This window comes from Anser anser (assembly GCF_964211835.1).
Source record: "Anser anser genome assembly, chromosome: 1".
Taxonomy (NCBI): Eukaryota; Metazoa; Chordata; class Aves; order Anseriformes; family Anatidae; genus Anser; species Anser anser.
Genome location: NC_139720.1, coordinates 188,860,879 through 188,888,738, shown reverse-complemented (window position 1 = coordinate 188,888,738; position 27,860 = coordinate 188,860,879). Strand labels below are relative to the sequence as shown.

The following is a 27,860-nucleotide window of genomic DNA, read 5'->3' as shown; positions in this document are numbered from 1 at the left end:
CACTGAAAGGCCAACACCAAAAAGGAGTAAGATCACTGAGCACGTGGATAAATGTAACATGTTGGGAAAGAGCCAGCATAGTTTCTGTGGGAAGAGATACTGGCAAGACTGGAGAGATTGCAGACTTCCAGCAGATTTGTGAGTCAGGAAGCACATGTACAAAGGCAATGTACTTAGGATGTACTTAGATTTTTCAAAAAGCATTTGTGAAGGCTTCTCACTGAAAGCTATTAGACAAAATTACAGCAAGTGTCCTAAGTTGAAAGTCTGGTTAAAGGATGGAAACAAGTAGAATTTGATGGTTACTTCTCAGGGGAGAGAAGAGTTAGCAATGCTGTCCTCCAGAAATGTTTGGGTTTATTGACGCTGTTTTAAGATGTTGTTTTACTCAATATCTTCATCAGTGACCCAGGAAAAGGGAATGAGTGCATGCTGAGTGGTGTTTGGATGGTGTTAAACTCTGTTGGGTAGTCAATGTTGTGCTAGTGGGAGGAACTCCAGAAGGCCTCACAAAACTGAATGGGTAAAAAGATTGCAAATAGGCTTTAAAGTAGATTACTGTAAAGTAAAGCATAGGATTATCTGTGAACCCTGGAAGTCTAAACTTACTGTTGACAGCTTTCTGAAATCTTTGGCTCAAAGTGCAGCAGTGGGAAGCAAACCACTAAAAAACAACTACAAGGAAAACAACAACAACAACAAACAAGAAAGCAGACACCATCAGGGAGAGTACTGAGAGCAAGGCAGAAAGTAGTATGTAACTCTGTCAGAAACTTGAACTTATTCCTATCTGAAGTGAGTACAGTGTGTAGTTCTGGTCTGCAGACACAACTGAATTAAAGAATGTATTTAGAGAGATAACTAAAATAATCCAAGGGGATGGATTAGCTGTTTTACAAGGGAAGACCAAAGGGGTTTGGATTCTGATTGTGAGAAGACAGGACAGATAAATACGATCAAATTTTACAACTGAGGAAGGCCCTGCTTGAGGTGAATGCAGATACAATTCTTGACCCAGTGCAAGGGTCAATTGCAAGTAGAAATGCAAGGTATGGGTCTCACTCTGGGAAAACCACGTTGTGGGTCCTGGTGCGACTGCTGGTTACCAAATACTGGGCACCCTTACTTTTGTCTGCACTTTTAGGTGGTGGCAAAGCTAGTGGAAATGAGCCTGCTTACAGTCATCCCTGAGAGGTGCGACATCTGGGGGTGTTCAATGAAAGCGAAACCTGGTGCTTAGGGACACGGTTTAGTGGGTGACATTGGCAGTAGGGTGATGGTTGGACCAGATGATCTTGAAGGTCTTTTCCAACTTTAATGATTCTATAATTCTATGATTCTATGATTTCTTGGGGGAGAGGCTGAGTCCGCCCTCAGGAACAAACCCAGTGCTCACAAATAGCAGCTTTCTTTTAGGACTGCAACAAAGGGGACCGTGTTTTTCTCTACTTTAGGTGGCATATTGGTCCTTAACACTTCCCAAAAGCACTTTCCGAAGACACCCGCGGCAGAAGGGCTGCCGACGGGATTTCCTCAGCGTTTGAGGAGCGAGCGGCAGCCCCACGCTGCCTCCTGCCGCCCGAGCCGCCGAACCTCGGCATGGCGGCGCCTCCTCACAGCGCGGCCGCCCGCCTTCGCCACTACCACCACCACCACCGGGCCGGGGCCGAGGCCGGGCAGCTTTCACCGCACTCGGAGCGAATCGGCCCCGGGGCACAGAGGGACGGCGGGGGGAAGGCTCGCAAGCGGCCCCGGGGCGGCGGAGAAGCGGCGCCGGGCGGGCTCCCCCCTGAGGGCTCGGCACGGTACTGCCGAAGGGCGCCGGGCGCTCGGCCCCTGAGGCCACAACGCGGGGCACGGTGCGCTGGGGACCCCGGCTGGGGCACTCTGAAAAGTGAGGGGATGGGAAACGGGGGAGGAGAGGCGTAACCTCCAAAAGGCAGGTTTCTGAGGTTTTAATCTAAATTTTAAATTTCTGCCTGGAAATGAAGGCCGGACCGTGACGGGGGAGAGGCCTCCTTAGGCAGCAGCACCTCATTTTACTGCTCAGAGCGTTCGTAGCCCCAGGCATCCCGACTGGAGCTGGCAGCCCTAAGTGAGACCTCCGTCAATAAAGGGGAGCAAAATATTTGCAAAGTATGGCAACACAGCAGTTACTTCCACAGTTAAACACAAAGTTTTGCAATTTCAATAGTTGGATGAATATTGAACTTTTCTGCTGCTTTTCTACCACCACCACACACATGTGCAAGTGCTCTGCAGAAAAAAAATAATTATATTTTTATTTTATTTTTTTTTTACATCTAGATAAGCCTACAGACATGACAGCAGTGGGGATTGCGGGGCACTTGTTCAACTTGCATGAAAAAAATAATACATCCTTGACTGTAAGCACAGGATCCTTCCCCAAAATAATAGGTAAAACAAAGTTGTCAGGCACACCGTTCCTCTCCGTGATGCCTGTGTGGTAGTGCTGCTGTTTTCAGGAATGTAATGTAATTCACCCAGAAATATAACCAAGGGGAGGTTTGGGGCCTGAAAACTGATTTTTCTGTAATAGTTAAGGCAACTTATCCTGGTAGGGCTTCTGTATCCTTCATTAGGTGATGCCGATGTTTAACTTCGATTAAAACTTCAATGAAAAGAAGGCAAGCTGGTTACAAGGAGCTTTCCAGTTCAGAAAACTTGAGAGAACTTATTTAAAGATTTAAAATATTAGCTGAAACATCTTGGCTGATATGCTCTTTAAACATTTGTATCCCACCATGGACAAAGCCCTGAGTGTGTTTCACCAGATCTGCTGAGTGCGGACAGTCAGTTTCTTAAATCTTTACACTTCATACACTTTTATTTTCTCCTCGTGTGCCATTCACAGAGGCAGCATTTTATCTGTAGCAGTGAGAAGAAATTGCATCACTTTTCTGTTCACATTTTCCTGTAAGGGTGCCCCTGAAACTCTCACACTCATTGAAGCAAGACCAAAGGGCTTGATGAGCGATTCTGCTACTTTATTTTTTTGGTCTTTCTCCACAGTTCAGCAACTTTATTGCTTACGGTTTTACGCTAATCCTTTTATAGTTCGTGTTGCTTGGGGAGCGTGGGGGGGAATATGTGTTTCACTAATTTACGTGGTACAGAGTGGTCGCCCGTAGCTCATCTGTCAACAGATCGCAGAGCTCCGTCAGAGCTCCGTTTGGGCCGCTTTATCTCCTCCTCACGGTCTCCGCTTTCTGTAGGTGCCGGGTTGCTGAAGTAAAGGCTCGGCTAGCGTGGAAATCTCGGGGCGTCTTCCCTAAATAAATAAATAAATAAATAAATAAATAAATAAATAAATAAATAAATAAATAAATAAATAAATAAATTAGCTTTTCGCTCGTAGCCAGGATTCACTCAGCGGCATGCAACTGCCGGCCGCCTTTCGGGGGAGGCAGGGCCGGTTGGTCGCGGGCTCCCCCGCCTGGAAAGCGGCGGCCGCGTGAGGAGACCCCCGGAGAAGGGGAAGGGGCCGCGGCTCCCCTCCCGCTCCCCACACCCGGCATCGAGGCGGCCGGGAGAGTCCGGGCGGGGTGCCGGGGGCTCTCCGGGCCGCCTTTTCGGGGCGCTGCGGCGGCGGCTGCGGGCCGGCAGGGGTCGCTGCTGCCCCGCTCTGTCCCCGCTCGCCTCCCCCGGCGGTGCCATTGGAGCAGGCGGCGAGGAGTTGGCGCCATTTTGAAGCCGACAGGGGGACCGGGGCGAGCTGCGGAAGGGGAGGGGGTTAGAGGCGATTGGCTGCGGCGGCGGCGGCGGCTCCTCTCCCAGCCCCGAGCGGCGGCGCGGAGCCGAGCGGAGCGGACCCGCCTGGGACCGGCGACGAGAGGCGGCTGCGGCGGGGTAAGGAGCCGGGCACGGCGGCCACCGCTTCTCGCTCCCCCCCCCCCCCCGCTCCATTTTCCCTTCCCCGGGGGGCTGGGGGGGCGCCGGCTCGGACCGAGCTCTTGAGGAGGAAGAGGAGGAGGAGGAGGAGGAGCGGGGGGGGGGAAGGAAGAAGGAGGCGACGAGGGCTCCCCCCTTCCCATCCCCCTCGCCCCTCCGCGGGGCTGCTCCCCTCCCCCCTTCCCCGTGGCCGCCGTCGCAAATTAAATTAAATTTGCCCCACAGCGAGGGGGGGGGGGTGACCTTGGTATTTTTGGAAGGGGGGGCGGTGGTGGTGCGCTGTGCCCCGGCTTTGGGGTTTGGGGGGGTCACCCCGTTCCTGCTCTCCCTCCTTTTTTTTTTTTTTTTTTTCCTCCCGCTCAGCCCCGGTGGCTCCTGGAGGCTGGGGGGGGGAGGCTGGAGGCTGTCCCCTCCCTGCCCCTCGCTCGCAGCCGGCCTCGTCCCCTCCCGGGCTGCACCCCGGGTTTGGCAGAGGGGACCCCCCCTTATTTCCCTGCCTCCGAGCCGATCCTCAGCCCCGGGGAGGGAGGTGGAGGCCGGCAGGACCTCGGCTCGGTGGGTCCTCACTTGCTGCCAGCCCGTTTCTTTCATGCTGGCTTTTTTTTTTTTTTTTTTCCTCCTTTTCCCTCCCCCTTTTTGCATCAGGCTCTGTTAGAAAGCGGTCGGGAGGGAAAGGGAAGGGGGGGGGTGGCGCTGCCTGTTAGGTGAAAAACTATGAATTTTACATCCAAATTGCCAGATGGAGAATGGTTAATTTATAGGGTATGCATTGTTTACGTTGAGAGCCTCTGGTCAGGAATCTAGGTCTGTAACTTCATCCCGCTGCAAATAAATCACTATCTGTGCTTCCAAACAAATCAACAATTAACGATGGTGAACAATCCTGGAAAATTAAACTGCAGCAGACCGGCTCCTCCAGAGCTGGGGTTTTGCCTTGTCCCGACTTTTGGGTTCGCTTCCTGCACGACCGCTTGCTGAGGATGGCGATTATTTCGTTAGGCGTTGCTTTCTGATTTAACGCAACTGCCGAAGTATTTTCGTGTTGCTCTTTGTTTTGTGCTCGGTGGGAAGGTGCTTTGGCTGAAATTGATTTCTCCTTGCTGGGAAGGGAATAGAAGGGAGTGCTTAAAATGTGAGTGGCTTCAGAGCTGAAAACGGGTGTCAAATCACCTTTTAGGAAGGAGGTAAGGTGGCATGCATTCCTTCGGGTTTTCCCCTTTCGAACTATTGGAACAGTTTGGGGTTCAGTTGATGCAGTTTTGTTTGCTACCTCTTGAATGATACGCTCTAGATACTGCATGCACTCGTGCGAAAAGACGCGGAACAGCTGGATTTACGTTATGCTGAGCGTACCCGTAAAGAAAGCAGGGAGCGATACTCAGTCAGGTAAAGACAGTTTAGCTGAGGTCTGTGCATCATGTGCATCGTCCACACTGGAAAGCGAGCACCACTGGCCAAAGTAGTTTAGTTCTTGTGTGACATCTTGCGTCTGTGCTTGAAGCAAGGCTGTACTGTGTTACTGTGAGGCAGGGGGTGATTTTTTTAAAGTTCTTATACAGTTATAATTGCCTGTGACTTTCTTGCGTTTCTTTACTGCTTAGTGTACAACTTGGATGAACTGTATAGTTCTTGATGAAACAAGTAAGTTGAATTAAAGTGGAAAATAATGTGTCTATAACATCTGTATGCTGCTGAATTGTTTTCTCATGCACCGTATAAATATGGGTTTTAGACTGTATCTAGCAAGCTTACTTATAGACTTAAATCGAGCAAGTCAGCTAAATCATTATTAAGCTGTAACTAAAAATATATTTTAAAAAATACAACAGTCAGTGCTAGCATTTGGAAAAGTATTGTAAAGAAATATGGACATGATGTTGCGCCTTATCCATTTCTGGCTCTAGAGCAGGAGGCTGCATTACCTCCTGTAGACGAAAAGAGATGCTTTTTCTTTTGGGATACGTTGCTCTCTAGCAGGTCTCAGGTTATACTTTTCTATGCTCTCATTTTTTCAGTCACACCGTTCGTATGCATACAGAACGGTAAAAGGTTGTATGGGTGTGTGTAGGATTCTTTCAGCAAGGGGTCTTCATTTAAAGGTTTTTGCACTAAATGCATTTTCATTACCCCGACTTTGGAAGAGGTGACCCAGGCGACTTGTTGAACGTGGAGAATTTTTGCGGGAGCAATAAGTAAGAAAATATGGAACTGAGCAGTAAAATCGTGCAAAGTAGGAAATGGGGGAGAATATGATACAAGTAGAACTATTTTTCCCTTCCAGTTGCATTCTAATGTTCTTTAACTTTAATGCTACTTAGCCCAAATTCATACCTTCCTCGTTCTTGATAGTCTTTTCTTCTTCTTTCCTTCAGGCAAGAACCAAACAGTAGTTGTGGTGTCCACTACTGACAAGTGGTAGGATAGTGCATCATACTTTTAACAAGTTTCTCAAACAGTGGTGGTTTCACTCATAGCATAAAATGCCAATATTGCAACCTGAAATAATTTTTGTAGAGACAGAGAGAATATTGGAGGTTCTCAGTTTTGGAACTTGCTGGTAAGGGAAAACTGAGGAACCCCCCCCCCCCCTTTTTTTTTAAAGGGTGTGTTAGTGTAACTGCCCTTGTTGGGGAAGTGTTGTGTTGATGTACCCAGATTTGAAGTATCCAAGTATCCTCCTGGACTATTTGAACACCATTGATGGAGGAATTATGGGCAGGCTTTAAAAGAATTACAAAATATATGCTTTAAAAAAAAAACCAACACCCTCAGAGTTTGAACATCTAAGAGTTAAGACTTCCATTGGTATGATCTTCAGTTGAATGTAGTTTTGTGGAAAACTTAATTTTTTTTTTGTACTTAGGTGGAGTATGTCAGAGGTGTAGTATATAAATGAAAATACACTTCAGTATAGCAGGTTAGTAGTTTATTTTAAAATCGGGAACACATTTTTGGATTCCAGAATAAAAATAAAATCCTATTAAAGCAAATAATTACTATGACACATCTAACTAGAACCAATTCAGTGAAGTGCAACTAATATTCTAACACTTTGATTCTTAAAAACAAAGTTATCTCCTCCACTCTTTTTATAAATTATTACTGTCTATCTTTGCATATACTGCTTCCCAGCCTTTCCTAAAGTGTGAGGATGTGTGTAGTCCTTCTAAAAAAGTGGATTTTGAGGATTAAGACCTCCGTTACTTTGTCCCCATCAGTGAAATTTACTCTTTCACATTCTCTCCCAAGCATTGGGAAACATTGTACAGCACGCTCCTTGTTCTATACTGCCTGATCTTCAGCTCTTGTTATTTCAGCTGATGACAGCTTTGGTATCAATATGCTTCACAAGATAATCTTTTAAAAAAGAGAGGGGAAAAAAAAACCTGAGCCATACCTCATTGGGAACAGATGGACGTGTTTGTACTAATCATCTTGTGTCTGTCCCCGTTTATAGGGTAGTACCGTAACCAGGGATCAGGACCCCATCTGGGGTTTTCTAATTTATACCCAGTTCTTTGGAGATCGATTCCAGACAATCCAAACTCCGTGTACTTTTTCTCTGACTTAATTAGGCATCCTGGTGGATGCTACTTCTGCTGAAATTAGATGCTTCGCTTCCATTACTTCTTAAGGGATAAAAAAGACACAAAGTTAGTTAAAAAAGGTTATCGCCTTAATAGCTTCCATTGTATAGTCACCTAAACTGCGTTTCATGGCTCTTTTAAACAGGACTAGATTTAGCTAAAGCGTAATTGTTAATCACTTAGTGACCATTGAGTGAGGTTTTCCAGCTTTTGTGTAAATTTACCCATTAGTTGTCCACAGCTTCTTTCAAAGCAGCCTCTGCTTCTCTCCGAGGCATCCCCAGTGTATCCGCATTGTAGTTCGATTCAACATCAAGAGTAAGGATTCTGGAAGTCTTGTGAGGGGAAAAATACTTTGTTTATTGGGGGGGAAAAAAAAGCTGTTATCCATGCTGAGTGCAAACATATTACTCTCAAGGAAGACTTTAAAAAAGAAAAGTACATCGAAACTTCATGTGTGTGTAATCTTTGAGCCATCCTGAGGTTGGCTGTTTGCTTCTGTTAGCACTGCTTTGTTACTTCGATGTAGAGTTTCAGTGAAGGCAATCAGATTTCTGGGAAATCTTCTTTGGCAGTGCCTATGTTAGGTTTCTGTCTTAACACACACACAAAAAAAAGGAAAAGTGGGCAGAAGATTATTTTATATTTTTTTTATTAGAAAAAACTTTTTTTTCTGCATCTAACTACTTAAAGTTTGAAAGTTCTCGGGGAGAAAACGTACGGAGGTGCAGGGTGGTTCACTGTTAGGTGTGATGCTGTCTTGGGTACTTGTTTTGTTTGACAGCTCAGTACGAGGCATCCTGTGTAGCTCATTATGACTTCCTGCACACAGAAACCAAGTGCGTGGAAGAGACTACAGCTTGTGCAGCATCAGTCTGTGTAACCTGTGTGTAGGACGATGCCTGGACTCTCCACGTGCCACCCGTCGCTTTTCAAAGGTCTGTGGGACAAGTCGTGGACACCTAATTCATGGTATACAATGGTTAAGAATAAAGCCTTAGAATAAGGCCATAACGTTTTGCTTTCCTGGATTTTGGAAATGGAAGAAAGAAAGAAAAATTCCCCCCACCTTTCAGAGGACTTGTGAGGGAGTTTTTTGGAGAGATACCAAGTAAGAGATGCATTTCCCTTCTTTTTGCTCGGCTTAGATGATGCAGTTGGTAGTTCTCCGAGGCAGATCGGTAATTGAGGGAATTAAGAATGGAGGCTTTCATGCATATACAGTTTTCTGAAAGTGTGCTCATTTTAAGTGTGTGTGTGTTGAGAACTCAAAACCTTTCGAAGGTCTTCCCCAAGTTACAAATGTTGCTTGTAGGGAACTCTCCATCAGGTTGTTTACACAGTGTCCTATGTAAGCACCTTTATCTATGAGTAACTTTCTATTTCTTAATGGGTCATTGCTCCCTTTGTCTTTTATATTACATACAGAAACATTATAACAAACTGCAATTTCTTTTAAAAGTAGGAAACAGTTTTAATTCATCTTCATCCTCAAAAAGACTATGTAACATGTGCTTAGTTCTGATTTATACGTGTCTTTTTTTCAAATTTCTATGTTTAGGAATTTGAGCAGCATATGAGAGTTGGCTGACATATTTTCCAAAAGCTGGGAAACATGAAATGAATTGACAGGGGACTGTGGGAAGGGAAACTGTGATGGTTTGGGTGACTGAGTGTCAGATTGGAGTACTGGATTTCTTTCTTTCTGTCGGTTTCTTGTGACGCCAGCTCAGTCTGTTTAAAGCAAACTTCCCAGTAGTGCTTATTAGTACTATTTTGATTTCCTGGGAGGTGGGCTCCGGACCCTGACGACTTCTGCATGGTTGAGCAGGAGCTCCACTTCCAGACACAGTGCTGGATAACATGGCACACTTGGAAAGTGGTGCCCTAAACTTAACTCTGCAGGCAAAAATGGGGGACAGCTCTTCAGCTTCAGCCAGTTACTCAGGTTAGTCATCCATAAAATGGGAATAATACCTATTTCACTAAAGTGTTGTGAAAATAAGGTAACTTTTATGGCACCCATTACATTGGTTGGTCTTACATAGCAAATTGAGTCTCTTCTGAGCGTGGTTTAACATGGGACACTCATTAAATAGCAAGGAGAAAAGTTGAGCAACTTCTTTGCTGTGGCTGGGAAAGAAGTCCTATGGTGGAAAAGGTAGCAAGGGGTCAGGTAAATCACCCCCCTGTATGTTTTCCCTTTAGTACTTGATTGTGAAGTTTCTTAACTCCTAATAACTGATTTTGCAGATGTACTGTTCTATCATCTGGCTCTTGTTGTTCCTTTCGAAGCAAACTCGGTAAACAAATCTATTGTATGGATGTGCTCTTATGAGTCATTAGGTTGTAACCTTTAGCTACATGTAGCTACTACTAATTAAATTAATGAAATGCTATTAGCAGTAATGAGTTATACTCTGTTAACCAGCGTTAAGTGGAAGGAGATACAAGTGCTTTTCAGTGGATTCTTGCAAATATTTGTTACTGGTAGAAGAGCAGTGTAACAAGTGATGGCTCCACAGGAGGCCGTGGAAAAGTTTGAGTTCTATGGGATGTTTTTTATTTATTTATTTTTTATTTTTATTATGATTATTTTCTCCTCTGCAGTAGATCTTTCTGCTTGGGTGTCTCTCTCTCATGACTTCCCCGTCTAGTTTGTCCTGATACCTATTCAGGCTTCTGATTAATCCTTCACTGTCCAAGTAAATCCTGCTTCCTCTTACCTCGTTTGGTGATTCTTAGACTTCAAGCCTTGAGGTTACTAAACTGTGGTGTGTGGATGTTTTTTTTTTTTTGTTACTGTTTTTTCCCTTTACAGCAACTTTGGTTCTCAGTTAATGCCTTCCCTGTGACCCCTAAGCTTTCTACTCCATTTGTCTGAAGCAGGTTGTTGGTCCCTGCAGTAGAGTTCATAAAAGTAAACATGTCCACACCTCAGCTGTTTCCATATTAAACTGAGTTTTTTGTCTTAAAGACTTCGGACAGCTTGCTCTTGAGCTGAGAATCTGCGTGAGGTGCGGACAACTCCAGCTTTTCCTGCTAAAGCAGGAGGAATATCTGGCTGTGCGCAGACAGGTGGATTAGTGATGGATGCAGTTGTCAACAGGATTTACCAGAAATGTTTGCTGCTCTCAACACTTGACTGTGTTAACCTTCTAACTTGAGGGAATCAGGAGAGAGGAACCTCGAATGTGCCTGAGCAGTTCTTGTACTGTCAGAAATAGGTGGAAACTTCCTGAGCTGCCAGACCTTGCTTGTATGCTCATAGTCATGGTGTAAGCAGCTGGGTCTATTTGTTATTACTTTAAAGCTGATTCCTTTGTTACAATAAAGTCCCTTTAATAACATAATTAAGATTAGTTTTTATTGCGTTATCTATTACCTAATACTCCTATATGTAATATTCTCTTAGCTATTGCCATTTATAGAGCATAATCCATTTGTGTGTATTTTTTGGTTTGTTTTTTCTTTTTTGTGTGTGTGTGTTGTGTTTTTTTTTTTCCCCCTCCTCTGTGTGTGTCTGTTAATGCTAATATATTATAGGTTTTTTATCTGGGTAGATTTTTGTCCTTCTTGGGTGGGTTATTGTAAGGAAGTGATCCAGTGTCATCGGATCTGCAACTGATGAGCTGCAACTGAAGGATAAGCGAATATTAAGGATTAATTTTAAAAAGGAAAACAGAAACTACAGAGTTTAAGAACTTTCTATAAAAAAGGTAGCTATAATAATACGTACATTCCAGTTTGTATGAAAGCCAGGATTAAAATGCATCCATAAAAATAAATCCCTGAAGGGAGGGTGCAGAGAGGATGGAGCCAGGCTCTGCTCAGCGGTGCCCAGTGCCAGGACAGGAGGCCATGGGCACAGCCGGGCACCCAGGAGGCTCCCTCTGAGCACCAGGCAGCACTTCTGTGCTGGGCGGGTGACGGAGCCCTGGCACAGGCTGCCCAGAGAGGCTGTGGGGTCTCCTCCTTGGGGATCTCCAGAAGCCGCCTGGACGTGGTCCTGGGCAGCCTGCTCTGGGTGTCCCTGCTTGGGCAGGGGTGGCACCAGGGGCCTCCGGGGGGCCCTTTCATTATCAGCCGTTTTCTGATTCTGTGGAAACACAAATCCATAGGACTGTGTAATTAGATAGGGATGAATAACCGTGTTAAAAGAAATTACAGGAATGAATAGATTATTGGCAAAGAGAGTTATTTGTTAGCTGAGCATAGTGATAAATGTCAAAGGTAAGCTGGACTTTGCAGATTGAAACATCTGAAGTCTTCAGGTTCACTTTTTTTAAAGTGGTCTTACTGGTATGTTTGGGTATGATAGCAGATGACTGGACTCTGTCACTTGAAGTTTCTTCTAGTCCTTTGGCCTTAATAACCCATCACTAGTGCAGTTAGTTCACATGGCTGAAGTAATTCTTCATTTCGTTGGCATTTTGTAAACAAAATTACGGGTTCTTCCTCTGTCTTCAGGGACACAATTATTTTTTCAATCTATGGCTTGCTGTCATGTCAAAGTCTTGTGAAAAGCAAATAATGTTCTAGTTATCGGAGGGGGAAGCTGATGGTGTAAGCCATCTGGGTAGACAACTTCTGTTTGTTAAACGCCCAGCTCAATGTGACTTTGGTACTAAGATTTCAGTATGCAACCCCACTATAAATGTTTGTTTGTAATTCACATCGCATAGGGGTGGATGCAGTGTTACTTAGCATATCTGGCTTCACAGTGGAATACCCGTGCTTTCTTTTGGGTCTCACAAGTCAAACCATCCTACTAGCATTGTTTTTTAGTTTATTTTTCAGTCATTGTGACTGAATCATTTGTAAAATAGGGTGCTAAGTGTTTTGATGTTTGTTTTTTTTTTTTTTAGATCATCATATACTAAGTTAGAAATGGGAGGGAACTTTATATCTGTGGATACAAGTTCTGACTTGTTACCAAAGCAATTTGATATTTGTTGTCCATCTGCATAATTTCACAAAATGTTGTTTTGCTTCTGTGGTAGCATGCTGGTATTCTTTGCATTTTTGTAAGAATTAAACCTTTAACAGTGAGGCGCTCTAAGGCTTTTTTTGCCAAAGAAATACTAAAATGATACCAAATGCTGTGTCCTCCCAAGGGGCAACGCAGGGATTAAATTTGATTTGTTTCTAATGTCTGTCTGTTGTAGTTGTCTTCTGTTTTCTGCTGTGTTCCCCTTATTTTCCCAGTGGCATCTATGCCACTCTTGCATGCTTTTTCTTCCCTCCTGTATAAATATTATAAATATTAGCTTCCTAAAGTAATGTACCTCAGTTATGCAAAATATGAGGCTGTTATGGCTGGCTTTGTTACGCTGTTTTGAAAATAGAATTAATGTAAAGAAAAATACTATTCCTTCCCCCCACCCCTGTTCCTTTCCAAGCGTTAGAGGAAGGAAACCGTTCTCGTTCATATTGCATAGGAGTGGATGGAAGTACAGAAGCGCTGCATCTTCAAGAAGTTTCCCCGCTAAGGGAGGACTCTGCCAAAATTGTGGCCATAGACTGGTGGTATTGTGAAGTGTTGATTTGGTGCTTTGACATCAGTGCTTCCCTTGTTTCTTGGGGTACCAGTTTAAGAATTTTCTTTCAATGTGTTTAGTAGTTTTGGTAGAAGAAATATTTTGCAGTGAGAGGTTTGCTTTTTCAAATGCAAAATCGCGTAGCCTAGACCAGCAAGGTGCTCATCTCCCTATGCTGAGGGAGTTCTGCTAGATTTGATTCGGATATTTAGCTTTGATTATCAATCAGAAAGTGGTTCCAAAACTTTAATTAAAAAAAACTAGAGTCTTCTTCTAATTATCATTTTTTTCTAAGTTGTCTCAATTATTTCTATTTATCTTTGAGCTGTCCTGGTTGGTTTTGGGGTGGGGGTATCTTCCAGTATTTCTGGTATTTACAAGAGTTTTCTGCCTCTCTTCTGCTTATCCCTTTGACTGTCTCATCTTTTATATGCTCTCCCGAGGTAATAGATTTCGTTGGCACTATTTTCCCATTTGAATTATCCCGACTATAGGTGCTGGTCACTGTACGTGGTATTCCAAGCAAGTTCGTACCAGTACTTTAAAATCTGTTTAGCTACGTGGTGTGGTTGCATAGTACTGGTGTCTAATCGTGCTTGGACACCCCGCTCCCTCCCCTTTATTTCTCTTTCACCTACAGCTTTTTTTTTTTTTTAGGCCTTTAGCAGATATTTCTTGTTTAGGGCTCAAATGTTGTCCTTTTACTTAAAAGTGTTTCAGTTTCTCTATTCTTTCAGTGTTTTACTGAAAGAAAATCTGACACATCTCTGTGTTAACTGTGCAATCCAATGTAATGCTCACATAATAAATGATTTTAAGTGTAAGAAAAAATGCAAATTGTTTTATCACAGACCAATCAAAGAAATTATCCCAGCTTAATATGATGTCCTTATAAGTGACGCTTATCCCTGTATTTAAAATTCTTCCTTTAGGATACAGATTTCTTTCTAAACTCTCAAAGATGTTGTTGCTATACTGCCAGTGCAGATGCACTAGTTTATTTTTCCACTCTGCATTATTACAAGAAAATAACGGCAGTGCTGTTACTTAATCTGATGGTGTACTACACCTTAATTTTTAAATACCTTCAAAGAACTTTGCATACCACACTGGTTCTTGAATTTTAAGGTAATGCCTGTGTAGTTGCTTTGGTTTGAAAATATAGAGGTTCTTGGTGTAGACAGTAACATCTGATCAAATAAAGCTGTTACCGATTGCCAGGGAAATGAAGTTTTCCCTGTCATTACTTTCAAAATGGGTATTCAGCTGACTTTTTAGGTTATTTCAATATTATCTTGATGTCTAGTCATTACTATGCAATAGTACTTTTTTCATTTCTAGCTAATAATGTGCATTTTTTAAAATTTTTTTCTATGATGGCTATCTTGGTTTATCTCATTCTTGGGCCTTGTTTCTGTACTTCCAGTCTTCGTGGTGTAACTCCTGTTTCCTGGGGGCTATGATTACTTCTTACAACTTATAGAAAGCAACCGGTTGAAATTACTTTGTAACGTGAAAACTTCTTGCACTAAAATCAAGGGGCAAAACAGTCTAAAATTCTAGATTGTTTTGTGCCTTTGGCATGAATGTTGTCCATGTTGGACTTGTATGAATCTGTTTTCAGTTTGGACCTTTCAAAACAGAGGGTTTATTTACGTACTGCTTGTCTTTTTATTAAATGCAACCATTCGTTGTCTCCGAATGTTGACAAAATCATCTCCTGTTGTTACATACTCATGGGATATTGTTTGCAAACTTAAGTTTTGTCATATATCCCGAGCAAGTGTGACACGGGGTAGTTTTGGTCTTCCAGATGTGTGCATGTGCCTTTCTTGACAGAGGAGCTGAAGTGTTTTGTTTCCGAGTTTTCCACTGAGAACTCTTTACCCTGGTGCAATGGCAGTTCATGATGAGGTTCACAGGGACAAATTTAATTGCTTCTCAATATTGGGAAGCTCAAAAGTATAGGTAGGATGTTGTGAACTTTTTTTTAACCTTTTTGTATGGGTAATGTTGGTGTGTGATAGTTTCACGTGGCAGAATGGAAGCAGCATTACGTATCCTGCTGTTGGTTCCCTATGCCTGAAATGCCAAATGGTGTTCAGAACGCTTTGGTTTATGGTTTCCACAGATGCTGAGACTTCACTGAATTACACTCTCCGTCTTCTGGGGATGTGAACAGGACTGCAGGTGTGTGTCAAAATACATCTGGAGCACCAGTGTATCAGATTTTTCTTCAGCACCAGAAAGGCAGGGTATCTCAAAGGCATTCCCCTAAAGAAGCTGGGTGAATTGCAAATTGAATATATATTGTAAAAGGAATATGTTAACTGAATCCCCCCTCCAAATTCTGTGGTTTCTGTGTGACCAATTTGGCTTTGATTTTCCAGTTACTTCAGATGTTGCTCTCAGCAGCCTGTGGAATAATAATTGTTCCTGCCCAGAATAAGTAAGTTGACAACTTAAGCTGCTAGATACCAGGAATGATAGTTGATGTTGGGATGGATGTTTGACAGATTGCATGTACATAACAGCAGAAATAAATCTACAAGTATAGCTTATGTGTCAAGATGAGGTATGTATGAAATGAGTCTTCATTCACCAACAGTAGACACAGTGTTCTCTAGTGAGCTTTATGATCTTGCATAATGCTCCCTGAATGTCTTTTGTAATAATTAAATCACCATGCTTTATTCGCAAGTCTTGTCACTATTTCCAGAAAGTGTTTTATGCAAACACTCTCACTTCAGCTTAGTACTGATTAATTTGAACCTGCTATGTGAGCAGGTGAGTTCATTTTCCTTATGGCATGCATCACATTAGCAAGAAGGATGCAAGAGGCCTGACCTCTTGAGTTAACTTTATATATGCACTTCCAGTTTAGTCTTGCTTAGACCATGCTCTTGTTGTAGACACCAGCTACTTTTTTGACTGCATTCTTTCCTAAATTTTATTCAAATAATCGTGAAGTAGAGATTGTCAATGCATGGACATAATCAAGAAAGACAATTCAGTAGGTTTTAGTATTAAAAGTCAAGCACCTGTAGAGAATAAGTATGTCATGCAGTTTTTCAGAGGCTTTGGCAAGCTTTCTTGGGGGACAAGGCAGACAAAGCATGTGCTTTGGTATGATAACAGCACTGTTGTCTTGAATTCATATTTGTATTCTAGAGGATAGGGAAACTATTTTTTTTTTTTTACAGATTTGTGATATATTGGGTTCAGTTTTTTGTCTTGGTTTAATTCTCGGACATGACTGAACCACTTAAGAGCCAACTGAAAACCCTTCACATGGGATATATCCTCTAAGTATTTCAAGTTTGTCAAAGCTGAAGTGACTAAAAATTCGTGTGTGTGTGCATATATATATTAATGGGGACTATCAAGAAAATGAGAAGTGTTAGCAGCCGTTCCTCATTAAGTGAGGTGATCTTTAGTTTGTGAGAAGGTTTCATCCTTTGAAGGTGAAGGTGAAAAGGTCATTGTCAAAAACTTAATGTCTTTCTCTCAGGCTTAATGAAACTTCCCCCTGTTCTTTGCTCCTGCCTTTCTCCCTGCTTCTCCTCCCCACTGGACAAGTGTTGTCTTTTCACAAAATCCTCAACATCCAAAGTGGCTCAAGTGAGAACTACATTCCTGATTTCTTGAGTATAATGACATCCTGCCTATTTCAGCTCCTTCTATGCATTCTTTCTTTCCACTCCTTTAAGGAATTGTATTTTTCTAGAGAAAAATAAGTTATCTACAACACTGGAAGTTTTAAGCATGTGTATTAGGCAAAAACTGCCACGTTCCTGTCCAGCCAAATTCAAATTCAAACCCATTGGAATGGTTTGTTGCACTTCTTTCGCACTGCTACCATTTTTTGTGATTACACTGTTATTTCGTTGTAATGTCACATACTTTGAATTCACCGTGAACAGAGGAGGCTGGCCACAGGGTATGCTTGTTACACACTTGTCTTCTTTAACCTTTCATATTTTTGGCTTTCATAATATGACCACCTAACAAGCGATGAGATGAAATGTTTTCCCTTGTGTTTGGCTAACTGGCAAATATATTGCAGATGTCTATTTTACTAACACATTCTATCAGCCTACAATCTTTTCCAGTTTATGAAACAAATAATGACACATTTTTTGTTAGTAAGTATTCCTTTGTTTAGCTATATTCTACATTTTCTCTCTCTGTTAGAATCTTTTGCTATAGTTTTCCAGTGTATATGGCCTTATTTCTTTTCCTGCAGCCACACACAGAAATAAGGGATTGTAGTCGTAATACCTACAATTGATTTACTTTGTCCTGGGTAAAAGTATTAAAGCTGAGATCCCACAATTAGAGGACAGTTTTGTTTTTCCTTTGTTCTTGGTTGTTTCAGTAGTGAATTCTATTTTGTAGTTTCTGTTCTATTTACTTACTTTAAACCTGGTTTTATATCAGTGAAAACGCTGTTTACTAAATGGCCTTAAAATGGAGAAACGAAAGCACTCTTTGCTTTTAATCACTTTTAAAATGCTGAAATTTACAAGTTGGCTCCTTCTTGTATCTTCTGGAAGCTGCAAGCATCCTCAGCACCACTTGGAGGGAGCTCAATGCTGAGATAAATCAGTATTGAATCCTGTGTACTTAATCTTTGGGAGACTTTATCTAATGAAGTTTAAAAAACATTATTCCCAAAACTGGGGAGTTATGTGTCCATTTCCCAAGTGGTTGCAAAGTGGAGTACCACCTTCTGTGTAAGCTGTTTGCAGGTTTTTAGTGTGCATATTAAGACAAGGCTTGGTACCAAAGTTGGTATGTTTTGTTCTTTATTCTTGAATCCTCCAAATCGTCTGTACTTTATGAAAGTTCCTCCTCTTGCAGTTATTACATGCACATCTTTTCATTATTAACTTATTAGGTAAACACTTTTTGGATAAAGGTGCTTGACGGTGCTTCACTGTGTTTTCTAATGTAGGGTTGAAAAATGCAGTGTTTCCTATTTTAAACAGGCATTGTCACTTAGTGTTAACAGTCAAAGGATTGCTATTAATGAGTCTTCCATAGTGAAACTCAGTACTTCTCCTGTACTTTCCCTGGTTGAGAGTGTAACTTTTGCCTTACAATGTGGTTCTTCATTCCAGAAGAACTTTAATTAGCGATTTCTGTAAAATCTTCCTGTGTCGATTCTCACTATGTATAGTGCTGCCTTGCAGAAATCTGAAGCTAACATTGTCTTCCTACTAGCATCTTGATTTAATGATGAATAAGTAAACAAAATAATATTTCTGAAAGAGGTTGGAAGGTATTCATCTAGACATACCTGAGTCAGTGTGAAAACTTAGGCAGGTTTTCATGAGCATGCTTGATTCAACACTAAAGTTTTCTGTTATATTCACCAGATGAAAAGAAACTGTCAAGTTTCAGCCTGGAATACCTTTTCATAGCGGACTTACAACTCCTTTATAGTAGATTTATTATGGAAATAGCTTTAATTTAGTGGCACTTACATAATGAAAGTGTCTACCACCTAAGTCACTTCTCACCCTGATCAATTGTTGTCAATCAGCTCTACGCAGCAGGAATTTAACAGGATATAAAATTTTTCTGTAAATGGCTTAAATCATTAAATTTGTGTTTTATTAATAACCCTGTCGAAGTAGAAAGATGTCTCCTCTTCCACTTCTGCATGTTGCAGCTCTCTCTCTTCTGAATACCTTGTATCTTCTGTGTAAATTACAGCTTGACCAATTTCTTTGTGCCCGCTGTATTGTTGAAACAAAGCTAGTGCTCTTAAAGCATTCGCAGTGACTTCTGTGTTCAGACAAGGATCTTACCTACTGAGGATACAAAACCAGAGAAATAGCACAAAGAAATGACAAACAGCATGCTAACAGAGAAACTGAGCTTCGGAGTGAACTCCGTATTATGGTTTAGGAGATGAAAAAGTTTTGACATCCCCGCGGTATTCCCTGAGACAATTTAGGGAATATATTCTTGGCACTTGCTTCTAAACCATTTCTGTCATGTTGGTTGAATGGTGAGAGAGACAGAGAGAGGCCACTGGCCGTACTGTCAGGTTGTGGAGAACAGGTTGGTGAGCACTTGTACATCCTTTCTTCTTGTGGGAGTGATACGCACTGTGTAAACACAGATTTTTAAAGCTCTCCACGTGCAACTTTCTTCCATGCAAGCAATTTGGTAAATTTGGTTACACTTAGAGTAGTTCTGTGGACATGAAAGTGTGTTGTCACAAAATCAAAGAATGGCTCAGGTTGGAAGGGACCTTAAAGATCATCTAACTCCAACCCACCTGCTCTGCGCCGGGATGCCACCTACTAGATCAGGTTGGCCGAGGCCCCATTTAACCTGGCCTTGAACACCTCTGGGGATGGGGCATCCACAGCTTCTCTGGGCAGCCTGTGCCAGGGCCTCACCACCCTTACAGTGAAGAATTTCCTCCTAATGTCTTATCTAAATCTATCCTCTTCTAGTTTAAGACCATTCTCCGTTGTCCTATCATTATCTACCTGAGTAAAGAGTCCTACTCCATCTTTTTTCATAAGACCCCTTATGTCTTATGAGAAAACCACAATGAGGTCTCCCTGGAGCCTTCTCTTCTTCAGGCTGAACAGCCCCAGCTCTCTCAGCCTGTCCCCATAGGAGAGGTGCTCCAGCCCTCTGATCATCTTCCTGGCCCTCCTCTGGACCCGCTCTAACAGCCCCACGTCCTTCTTGTGCTGGGGGCCCCAGCCCTGGACGCAGCACTCCAGGTGGGGCCTCACAAGGGCAGAGCAGAGGGGCACCATCCCCTCCCTCCACCCGCTGCCCACCCCTCTGTCGGTGCAGCCCAGGACGCAGCTGGCCTTCCGGGCTGCAGGCACACGCTCATCTTGAGCCTTTCGTCCACCAGAACCCCCAAGTCCTTTGCAGGGCTGCTCCCAGTGAGTTCTTCTCCCAATCTGTGCTCTTGTCTGCGATTGCTCTGGCCCAGGTGCGGCCCAGCAGTTCATTGTAAAATGTCTTGCAAGCATAGAATTAAAAGTATAAGCATCTGTATAGGTCAAACTTGTGTAAGCTTTCTAAAATTTTGTATATGTAATTTAAAAATGCTGGTCTTGAGAAGTAACTCGATATATGTTCAGTGAAAGTTTGGAAAATACGAATGATGAAGTTTGTAAAATTGGTGACCTTATACACCCTTATGTTTGTGTTCTGGATTTTAAGAGGAAGGAATAGTAAGGCAGTACACAGACTTGTAAGGAACTTAAGAATTGATTTGCTAAAGCTCACTTTATCTCTTGGAAAAGACTTGTTCAAAAATACTTGAAGGATTAAGATCTAGACACATGTCTGGATCTCTGAAAAAGTATTGTTGACATATGACCTCATGTATGTTAAGGTATACTTTATTTAATGATTAGCACAGTTAATTAAATCACCATAGGCAGTGTGAACTGTCATCCAAACAAAATACAGTTAAATGGTGTGGTTTATCTCCTCCTTTTAGATCAGTGACTTAACGTTCTGCAGTGATATTTACTGACCTATTAATGAAATAGCATAGGTACTTAATATGCAAACAAAACTTGGATTGACATCTTGCATATGTGTAAGCTGTATTTTATGCTGTTGACCAGTTAAAGTTTGTGTAAGTATATTATTGATAAAGAATTAAATGCTATATAGAAACCATCTGAATATTGAATCTTTTAATATTTAATGTCATGGCCAGTAGACTTGCTCAGCTGAAACTGAGTAACTATTAGGTCCTGCTAATTAAGTACAGAGCTGTGTATTTGTGTTCCAGTTGTTGAAATTTGACCAAATTTTGGCAATGTTACTATTAACACTGCCAAATTTATTAACTAGTAATGTTATTAATTCATTCTGTGTAGGGTAATGAATTGTTCTGTGTCCATGCTCTGGCTGTCTTTTATAATTTTGCCTTAAGTGTGTTCTTTTGATTTAAATTATTTTCCACAGGAATTGGATGACTTTAATCCATCCTGTTTTAATGTCCAATAAGTGCAACTTCTGTTTTTGTTGCCTATTCCTTGTTGTTGCTTATTCCTTTTCCTATTATCATTGTACAAAGAGTATGTATTTTGTCTTTTCTGTTTCTTTTCTTATACTTGTTTCTTCCATCCTCCCCCTTGGAAATTCACTTTTTAAATTCAGCCTTTTTAAATACATATCCGTGCTCTTGGTTCCCAATTTCAAGTCTTCCAAGTTACATTTCAAGTGGTGCTTCTCTGTTGAAAGAAACAGTGCCCAGACATCTTAACTCCTACTGAACCATCTCCTTCTGTGCAAGGAATGTAATTAATATTTTTAGTGCTAAATTTGTTTAGAATATGTTTATTTTCATTGTAAAGTAGTTTTTCAAGACTTGACTTAGCTTATAATAATGCTTAACATAGCCAGGAATAAAAATCATGATTCAATCAGGCTTTATGTATTAAGGTTAGCATTTGTCTATCATATATTTATTGAATTTTCTTTCTATATTTATCTGCTTTTTTTGTTGTCATATACCAGCAGAAACAACACACATCTTCCTGATCAGCTAGGATAAGCATACATCGTGGCTGCTGCAAAAGATTTCTGGGCTCTAAGCGTTATCTGGCCTTAAGAAAAGGTGCTGTTTTGAGCACTCTGTTCCATTCCCCTTTTTCTTTGCCTTCTGATTGTGTGCGTGGAATAATGCTGTTTTTTTGAAAACATCGTGAAAAACTTTTAAAGCTTAAGTTATTAAAAACAAACAAACAAACAAAACCCAACTGTCGGCTGAATCTGTTGTACTGAATCTCAGTCTCAAAGAAATTTTCTTGTTGTCTTTCAAAATGTTTGTCATCTTCCAATACATTCCAAAGGAATACAGTGTATCTTTAAAAACAAATGAAAAAAATTGAATCACTGGATCACCTCATTTGGCTTATGGATTTTCATGCTCAAACATGTTCTAGGTGCAGCTGAACTGGAGGCTGCAGTTCTTAGCTGTCACTGTCGTCTTTTTCCCTGACAGAGGTTAACTGGAACAGCTGGCATAATTGGTACGTGAAATTACTGAGACTTTTATTTGGATAGAATCAGGTTACAAGCAACCAGAAAAATCCTAGATCCTATTAAGTATTCAACACAGATTATTTTGACAGAGCTAGGTATGCACAGCTATATCGGCAGTCCGGAAGAACAGCAGTTCCTAGCAGTGGGATGTAACAAGCTAATTCAATTTTATTTAGATAATAGTTCAAACGACAACTGCTGTATAAGGGGATAGTTTAGCGTTGAATTTTCTCATGTTGAATGATAGGTTTTATTTTTACTATTTCTTTTAAGTGAAAAATGTTCGGTAAAGCTTAACATTAATCCTGAAAAACATTCAGAAGAGAGCTGCAAATTTTAATTACACGGGAAGTTTAAAAGGTTTATTATTCTTTGTCCGTTATGGCCTCAGTAATAGGCTGTTTTGCTGAATCTTTTAAAGTTAATTCATGGTCCTTTTTGATTAGATGTATGAATTTTGTGGAAAATTGTTTCCTCTTTAGTGTTTCCTGTACTTTTGAGAGGGATATGTTATGTAATTTATATGTAGACTTGTTAACTTTTATATTTACTATAGATGCAAAATGAAGCATAAATGAAACTTATGTCTGGCCCAGCACCCACATAAGCATGTTCCTACCAAAAATCCAACTCCTGCAACTTGAAATTCAGAAAATTCATTACAGGCTTGCAGGGGAAGTGCAGCTTCAGCCTGTGGTGCTCCAGAAGGCTGTGCTACCCTGCCCGGGTCTAGGTCCTGCATTTGTTAATTTCAGAGGCCGTTCAATGGGCAGGGCAAATCTGTCAAAGGAGTTTTTAATTGAAAAAAAAAAACCTGCTGACCATTCCTCCTGATGAAACAGTGTGATTCATTTTGATAATTTCCAGTTAAATTTGTATTTCATGAGGAGGAAAAAATCTTTCCAGTATCACTTTCTAGATGTTGTGTGGTGAGTTGACCTTGGCTGTCTGCCCACCACTTGGGGAAGATTACCTTTTTGCTGCTTAAAAATAGACCAGGATTGTTAGAGACAGCCATAACTAGAAACACCTTCCTCCCCCTACACCCCCTTCTTTCAGGCTCAACTTTACTCCTTCGTTCCTGACTCTTACTCCTCCTTTCTGTTTCCTCCAACCCACCCAGAGGCACGAGGGACACGGGGAATGGGGGTTGTGGTCCATTTGTAATGCTTCATCTCTGCCACTCCTCACTTTTTCATTTGCCCTAGCATGGGTCCTTCTCACAGGCTGTGGTTCTTCCTGAACTGCTCCAGCCTGGGCCCTTTCCATGGGGCGCAGACCTTCAGGAACAGACTGCACCGGTATGGGACCCCAGTGGTGGCAGTTCCTGTCAGGAGCCTGCTCTCCATGTGCCGCAGCCTCCTCCAGGCCACATCCACCTGCTCCACCGGGGGCTCCTCCACGGGCTGCAGCGTGGAGATCTGCTCCGTGTGGGACCCGTGGGCTGCAGGGGGACAGCCTGCTCCACCAGGGGCCTCTCCACGGGCCACAGGGGAACTTGTGCTGCGTGCCTGGAGCACCTCCTGCCCTCCTGCTGCACTGACCTGGGGGGCTGCAGGGCTGCTTCACTTGCATTGATTTCTTCACTCTTCTCTCAGAGCAGCTGTCCAGAGGTTTTTACCTTTTCTTAAGTATACTCTGGCAGTGGTGCTATCAGTGTTACTGCTTGGCTCAGCTCTGGCCTGTGGCGGGTCCCTTTTGGAGCTGGCACAGTCCAACATGAGGGCAGCCTTGGGCTCTCCTCACAGAGGCTACTTCTGCAGTCCCTGCTACTGAAACCTAGCCATCTAAACCCAATACACATGTTCAGTTTCAAATCTAGACTTGGATACCAGTCAAGTTTAGAAGCTTGTTTGCATATCAGTAGGACACATCATCTGAACAGTTCGTCTTTGACTATAATGTACAAGTTTGTTTCCAGATTGTTTCATAATGTGCTCTAAATGGGACTATATCACCATATTCTAATCAAGTGTCAGCTGCAACTGATCTTATCTGACAGCTGTCTGCTGCTGGAAGGAGAATTTTGATCCCCAGTTCCTTTAACTCCTCTTCCTTCCCTTGAATTAGCTCTGATGCTTGTCACGTGCTTTTCAAAATGAATTAGGCTTATTTGTCTGAGTAGGTGAGTTGGCCAGTCCTGCAAAGTGTTGGATGTATTCTTGCAGCATTCCCAGGGTGAGAATGTGAGAATGGACGTCTGTATGGTACATAGCAACATCCCATCTGGAAGCTGTAATGGCAGATATGCATCAAATAGGAAGAAAAGTGAACCTGGTTCCATCTTGTGTGTGTTTTTGAGAGCTTAATACACTGTCATGACAGCGTATTAAGAAATTAGTAGGTATCGAGGTGGCATCGTTTTCTTGGGAGTATTAGGATAAGTTACTTCATTGAGTTTTGTTCATCCCCCAACTTTCTCATTATCTGTTTTTACTACAACTGCACGTGGCACTCAGTTCAGCTGCTGTGTGTATGTAAGTACAGAGAAGATGACAACCGTCAGCTGTTGTGTAGCTGTTGAATTGCATCACGTATCATGCCTGTTGGGTGACTTCAGTTTGTATGTTGAAAAGCGAGGTGACGCTCTTGTGTGCAGCATACATAATAGCTGATGTGTGAAGGGAGTTCAACGGCTTCGTCCAAGTCAAGGATGAAAAAAACCTCATGGTGAATTGTTAAAGACCAATCATACTAAAAGACACTTGTCTTTTCTTCTGATTATTATAGGCAAATAATGTACCCCGATGCTTGAGATGAAAATTTAAAAAGAATTTAGAATTGTTAGCCTTAGTTTCAGCCTTATATTACCTTGTTTCAGTAATTAAAATTGGATCATTATTGGCAAATTTAGGGCTGTCTTTTTCAGAATTAGTTTTTAAGAAATGTTTGTGAGACTGTTAACTTTCTGGTGAACTTGGCTGATCTTGTTCATTCTACTTATTTTTTCCTCATTTGCTAAAATAAAGATATGTTGTACTGTAGGTGTTCTTTAACATTGATGTTTAACATTGATATTTTATTTCATTTAACATTGATATTTAAGTTTTTTTTAACTTTCTGTTTTGTAAAAGACTAGTAAAGGTTAAGCAAAATCTGTATTTTATATTCACATCATGGAATGCGAACTGAAAAATACAAAATGCGTTGGTATTTTTGGGGATGGGTGGGTGAGTATGTTTCACGTTCCAATAGTTCTTCAGTGTAGAATGACCTTGGTTTAGGTGAATAAGTCATTGTAGGACAGGATAACCTGCCATAATAACGGAACGTGCTTCTCTGCCACCTCTCTGTAGACTCTGGCCAATCTCATTTCTGTTCTTACATTTGCCCAGAGAGGCTGTGGGGTTTCCTCCTTGGAGATCTCCAGAAGCTGACTGGACGTTGTCCTGGGCAGCCTGCTCTGGGTGTCCCTGCTTGGGCAGGGGTGGCACCAGGGGCCTCCCGAGGTTCCTGCCAACCTCAACCCTACTATGATTCTTTGATTTCTGGGAAGTTCTAATTTTGATGTAGCTCCTTATATGGGAGGTCAGTACAAAAAGAAATGCCTGACTTGGAATGTAAAGTTCAGGAAGGTGAGCACTGGGAGGAAGCGTTACAGACTAATAAAATGGGGGGTGGCGTGTGGGAAGGCGAGGCAGTAGTGAAGAGAAGCTGCCATTGTCTTTTTCTAAAATCCTACTTATCCCAGCATTTGCCATGTAGTTTTATTCACTGTTATCTGTTTTCTATTAATTGTTTTATGTAAGTAAAGCTTTTAGCATTTTTAAGTAGAAGAGTAATGCACATCCTCCTCCTCTGCAGCAGAAGTCTGCATAGCTTAGGGTGGGTTAGGGGGCATCCTGCACTTGCGTCAGTTTAAAAGGACTGAGAAACTGAGTAGTTGAGTCGGTTCTATAGCTGTAATTTAGGAAGGAGATACCGTTGCTTGTCTGTACTCATTTGTTTAAAAATTTGGTTTTATGGGATAGAGGAACGACTTCCAGTTGGCGTGCTCTCTTCCTGTACCTACTGCTTTCTCTTATGTGCTACTCGTCAGGGTTATTCTCGCTGTATTTAGGGTGGAATAAAACTTTTCAAAAATACTGTATTGCCAAATTACGCATCACAAATGAAAATCAGTGATGTGTAACACTTCAAAAGCACTGCTATTTAGATGTTTGGGGAAATTGTGCTCTATTCAATTGTTTGGAAAACAAAGCCTGCTTCACATGCTCGTTTTCAGAAAGCATAAGAATCTAAGCTGGCTAGGGTTTATTGTTAACAAGTGGTGGTAACAGTTCATGCAATGAGATAGAAGCTTCATGCTTGCATCTCAAAGTGTGATGATCAAATACATTCAGTAATGAGGATTTGTGGCTTTTTGTTTGTGTATTTCTGGGAAGCTTTATCGTACGGTAGGACAGTCTACCTAAATATCAAAACCATTGCCACCATCCCCAGTGTTGATTAGTAAATCCCCCAAAATACATATTTTTTTCCATTTTTCTTCTTTGTATGGTTTTTGACTGTGTGGTTCTGGGGAGATTTTTGACCCTTAAATTTATGTAATTGCTTGTAAAAGCAGGACAGAGAAGGTAAACATAAACTAGTTAAACAACATTGACTTATTTTTCTTTTTTTCCCCACAGTTTTAAAATTGCGAAATCATGGCTCACTCAAAGACGAGAGCCAACGATGGAAAAATCACATATCCTCCAGGAGTCAAAGAAATCTCTGATAAAATATCTAAAGAAGAGATGGTGAGAAGACTAAAGGTTAGTAAGCATGCTACTAGTGGCAGACTGATGTTTCTTGTATAAAGCATTCGGTGACCCTATTACTGTATTTCTTATCTGAAAGGGTATTTTTTTTTTTCTCTTGGGCTTTATGACAAAACATTTTCTATGCTCAGAAGAAGGACCTGTTTGGCTGTTGTGCCTTCTGTTCAACCACTTACTTGAAGTGGAGTGTCAAAAAGTATTTAAATGAGATTAAAAAATCGCAAGTGGAAATAAATTATGTTAATTTTGAATACTTCCTTAATTTTTATTTCAGGTCCAATAGTATGTCAGTGCTTTTAGAAATGAAAATACTTGACAACATGAAAAGAGTCTTAATTTTAGGGGAAAAAAAGGATACATGAGAATACATTCGTTTTAGACATTTGTGCTCCTCATAAGGTTGACTTTTTAAAACCTACTTTATTCACGGTATTTTAGCCTCTGTCACAAAGACAGTAAAAGTCTTTTGATTATACTATACGTTTTTATGTCTTCTGAATTTCTTGACCAGTTTCTTTGGCTGAACTCTACAGGAAGCATGGAGAGATTTGGGGGATAATTATGTAGCTACAGTTCTTTATCTACTCAAGTACTCTTCTGGAAAGGCTTCTTAGTAGTGTGCAAAGGGGAAGCCTGCTGCTTGGCTTGCCCTGGGAAGCAGGAGGGAACAGATCTGGGAGAGGGACCTTATGTATCCTAAGAGCTGGAAAAGCTTAATTTGGAGTTTGTTTTCTTAAGAAGTAGTTTTAAGTCATTTGCAACTAAGAGCAAATAGGAAAAAAACAAAACAAACCCTCCCAGACACAAGGATTCCATCTCCCCTCCCCCCTGTTAACCTTTCTGTGTTTTGGGAATTGAGTTGATAGTTGGTATGGTGCATTCTGTGATCTTGAATAGAAAACATTTATCGATCCTTTTGCTAGGAGTCACTCACAGATGAAACAATTTGTTAGCACTAGCGTTTTTTTCAGCTCATGAAAATGCATACTGCTCTTACTGAGACTTTTTCT

At 41.6% G+C, this 27,860-nt stretch overlaps 1 protein-coding gene across 4 annotated transcripts in view; it reads left to right on the top strand.

Annotated features, from left to right (window-relative positions):
• Positions 1 to 3,702: 3,702 nt before the first annotated feature.
• Positions 3,703 to 27,860, top strand: part of PDS5B (PDS5 cohesin associated factor B) — a 111,840-nt gene continuing 87,682 nt past the window's right edge. For all 4 annotated transcript variants that reach the window (XM_083803441.1, XM_083803440.1, XM_083803438.1 and 1 more), the window contains exons 1-2: positions 3,703 to 3,870; positions 26,719 to 26,844. In XM_083803441.1, the coding sequence (XP_083659567.1) occupies positions 26,737 to 26,844 (108 nt within the window). In that variant the 5' untranslated portion in view covers positions 3,703 to 3,870; positions 26,719 to 26,736. The remainder of the gene's footprint in view (positions 3,871 to 26,718; positions 26,845 to 27,860) is intronic.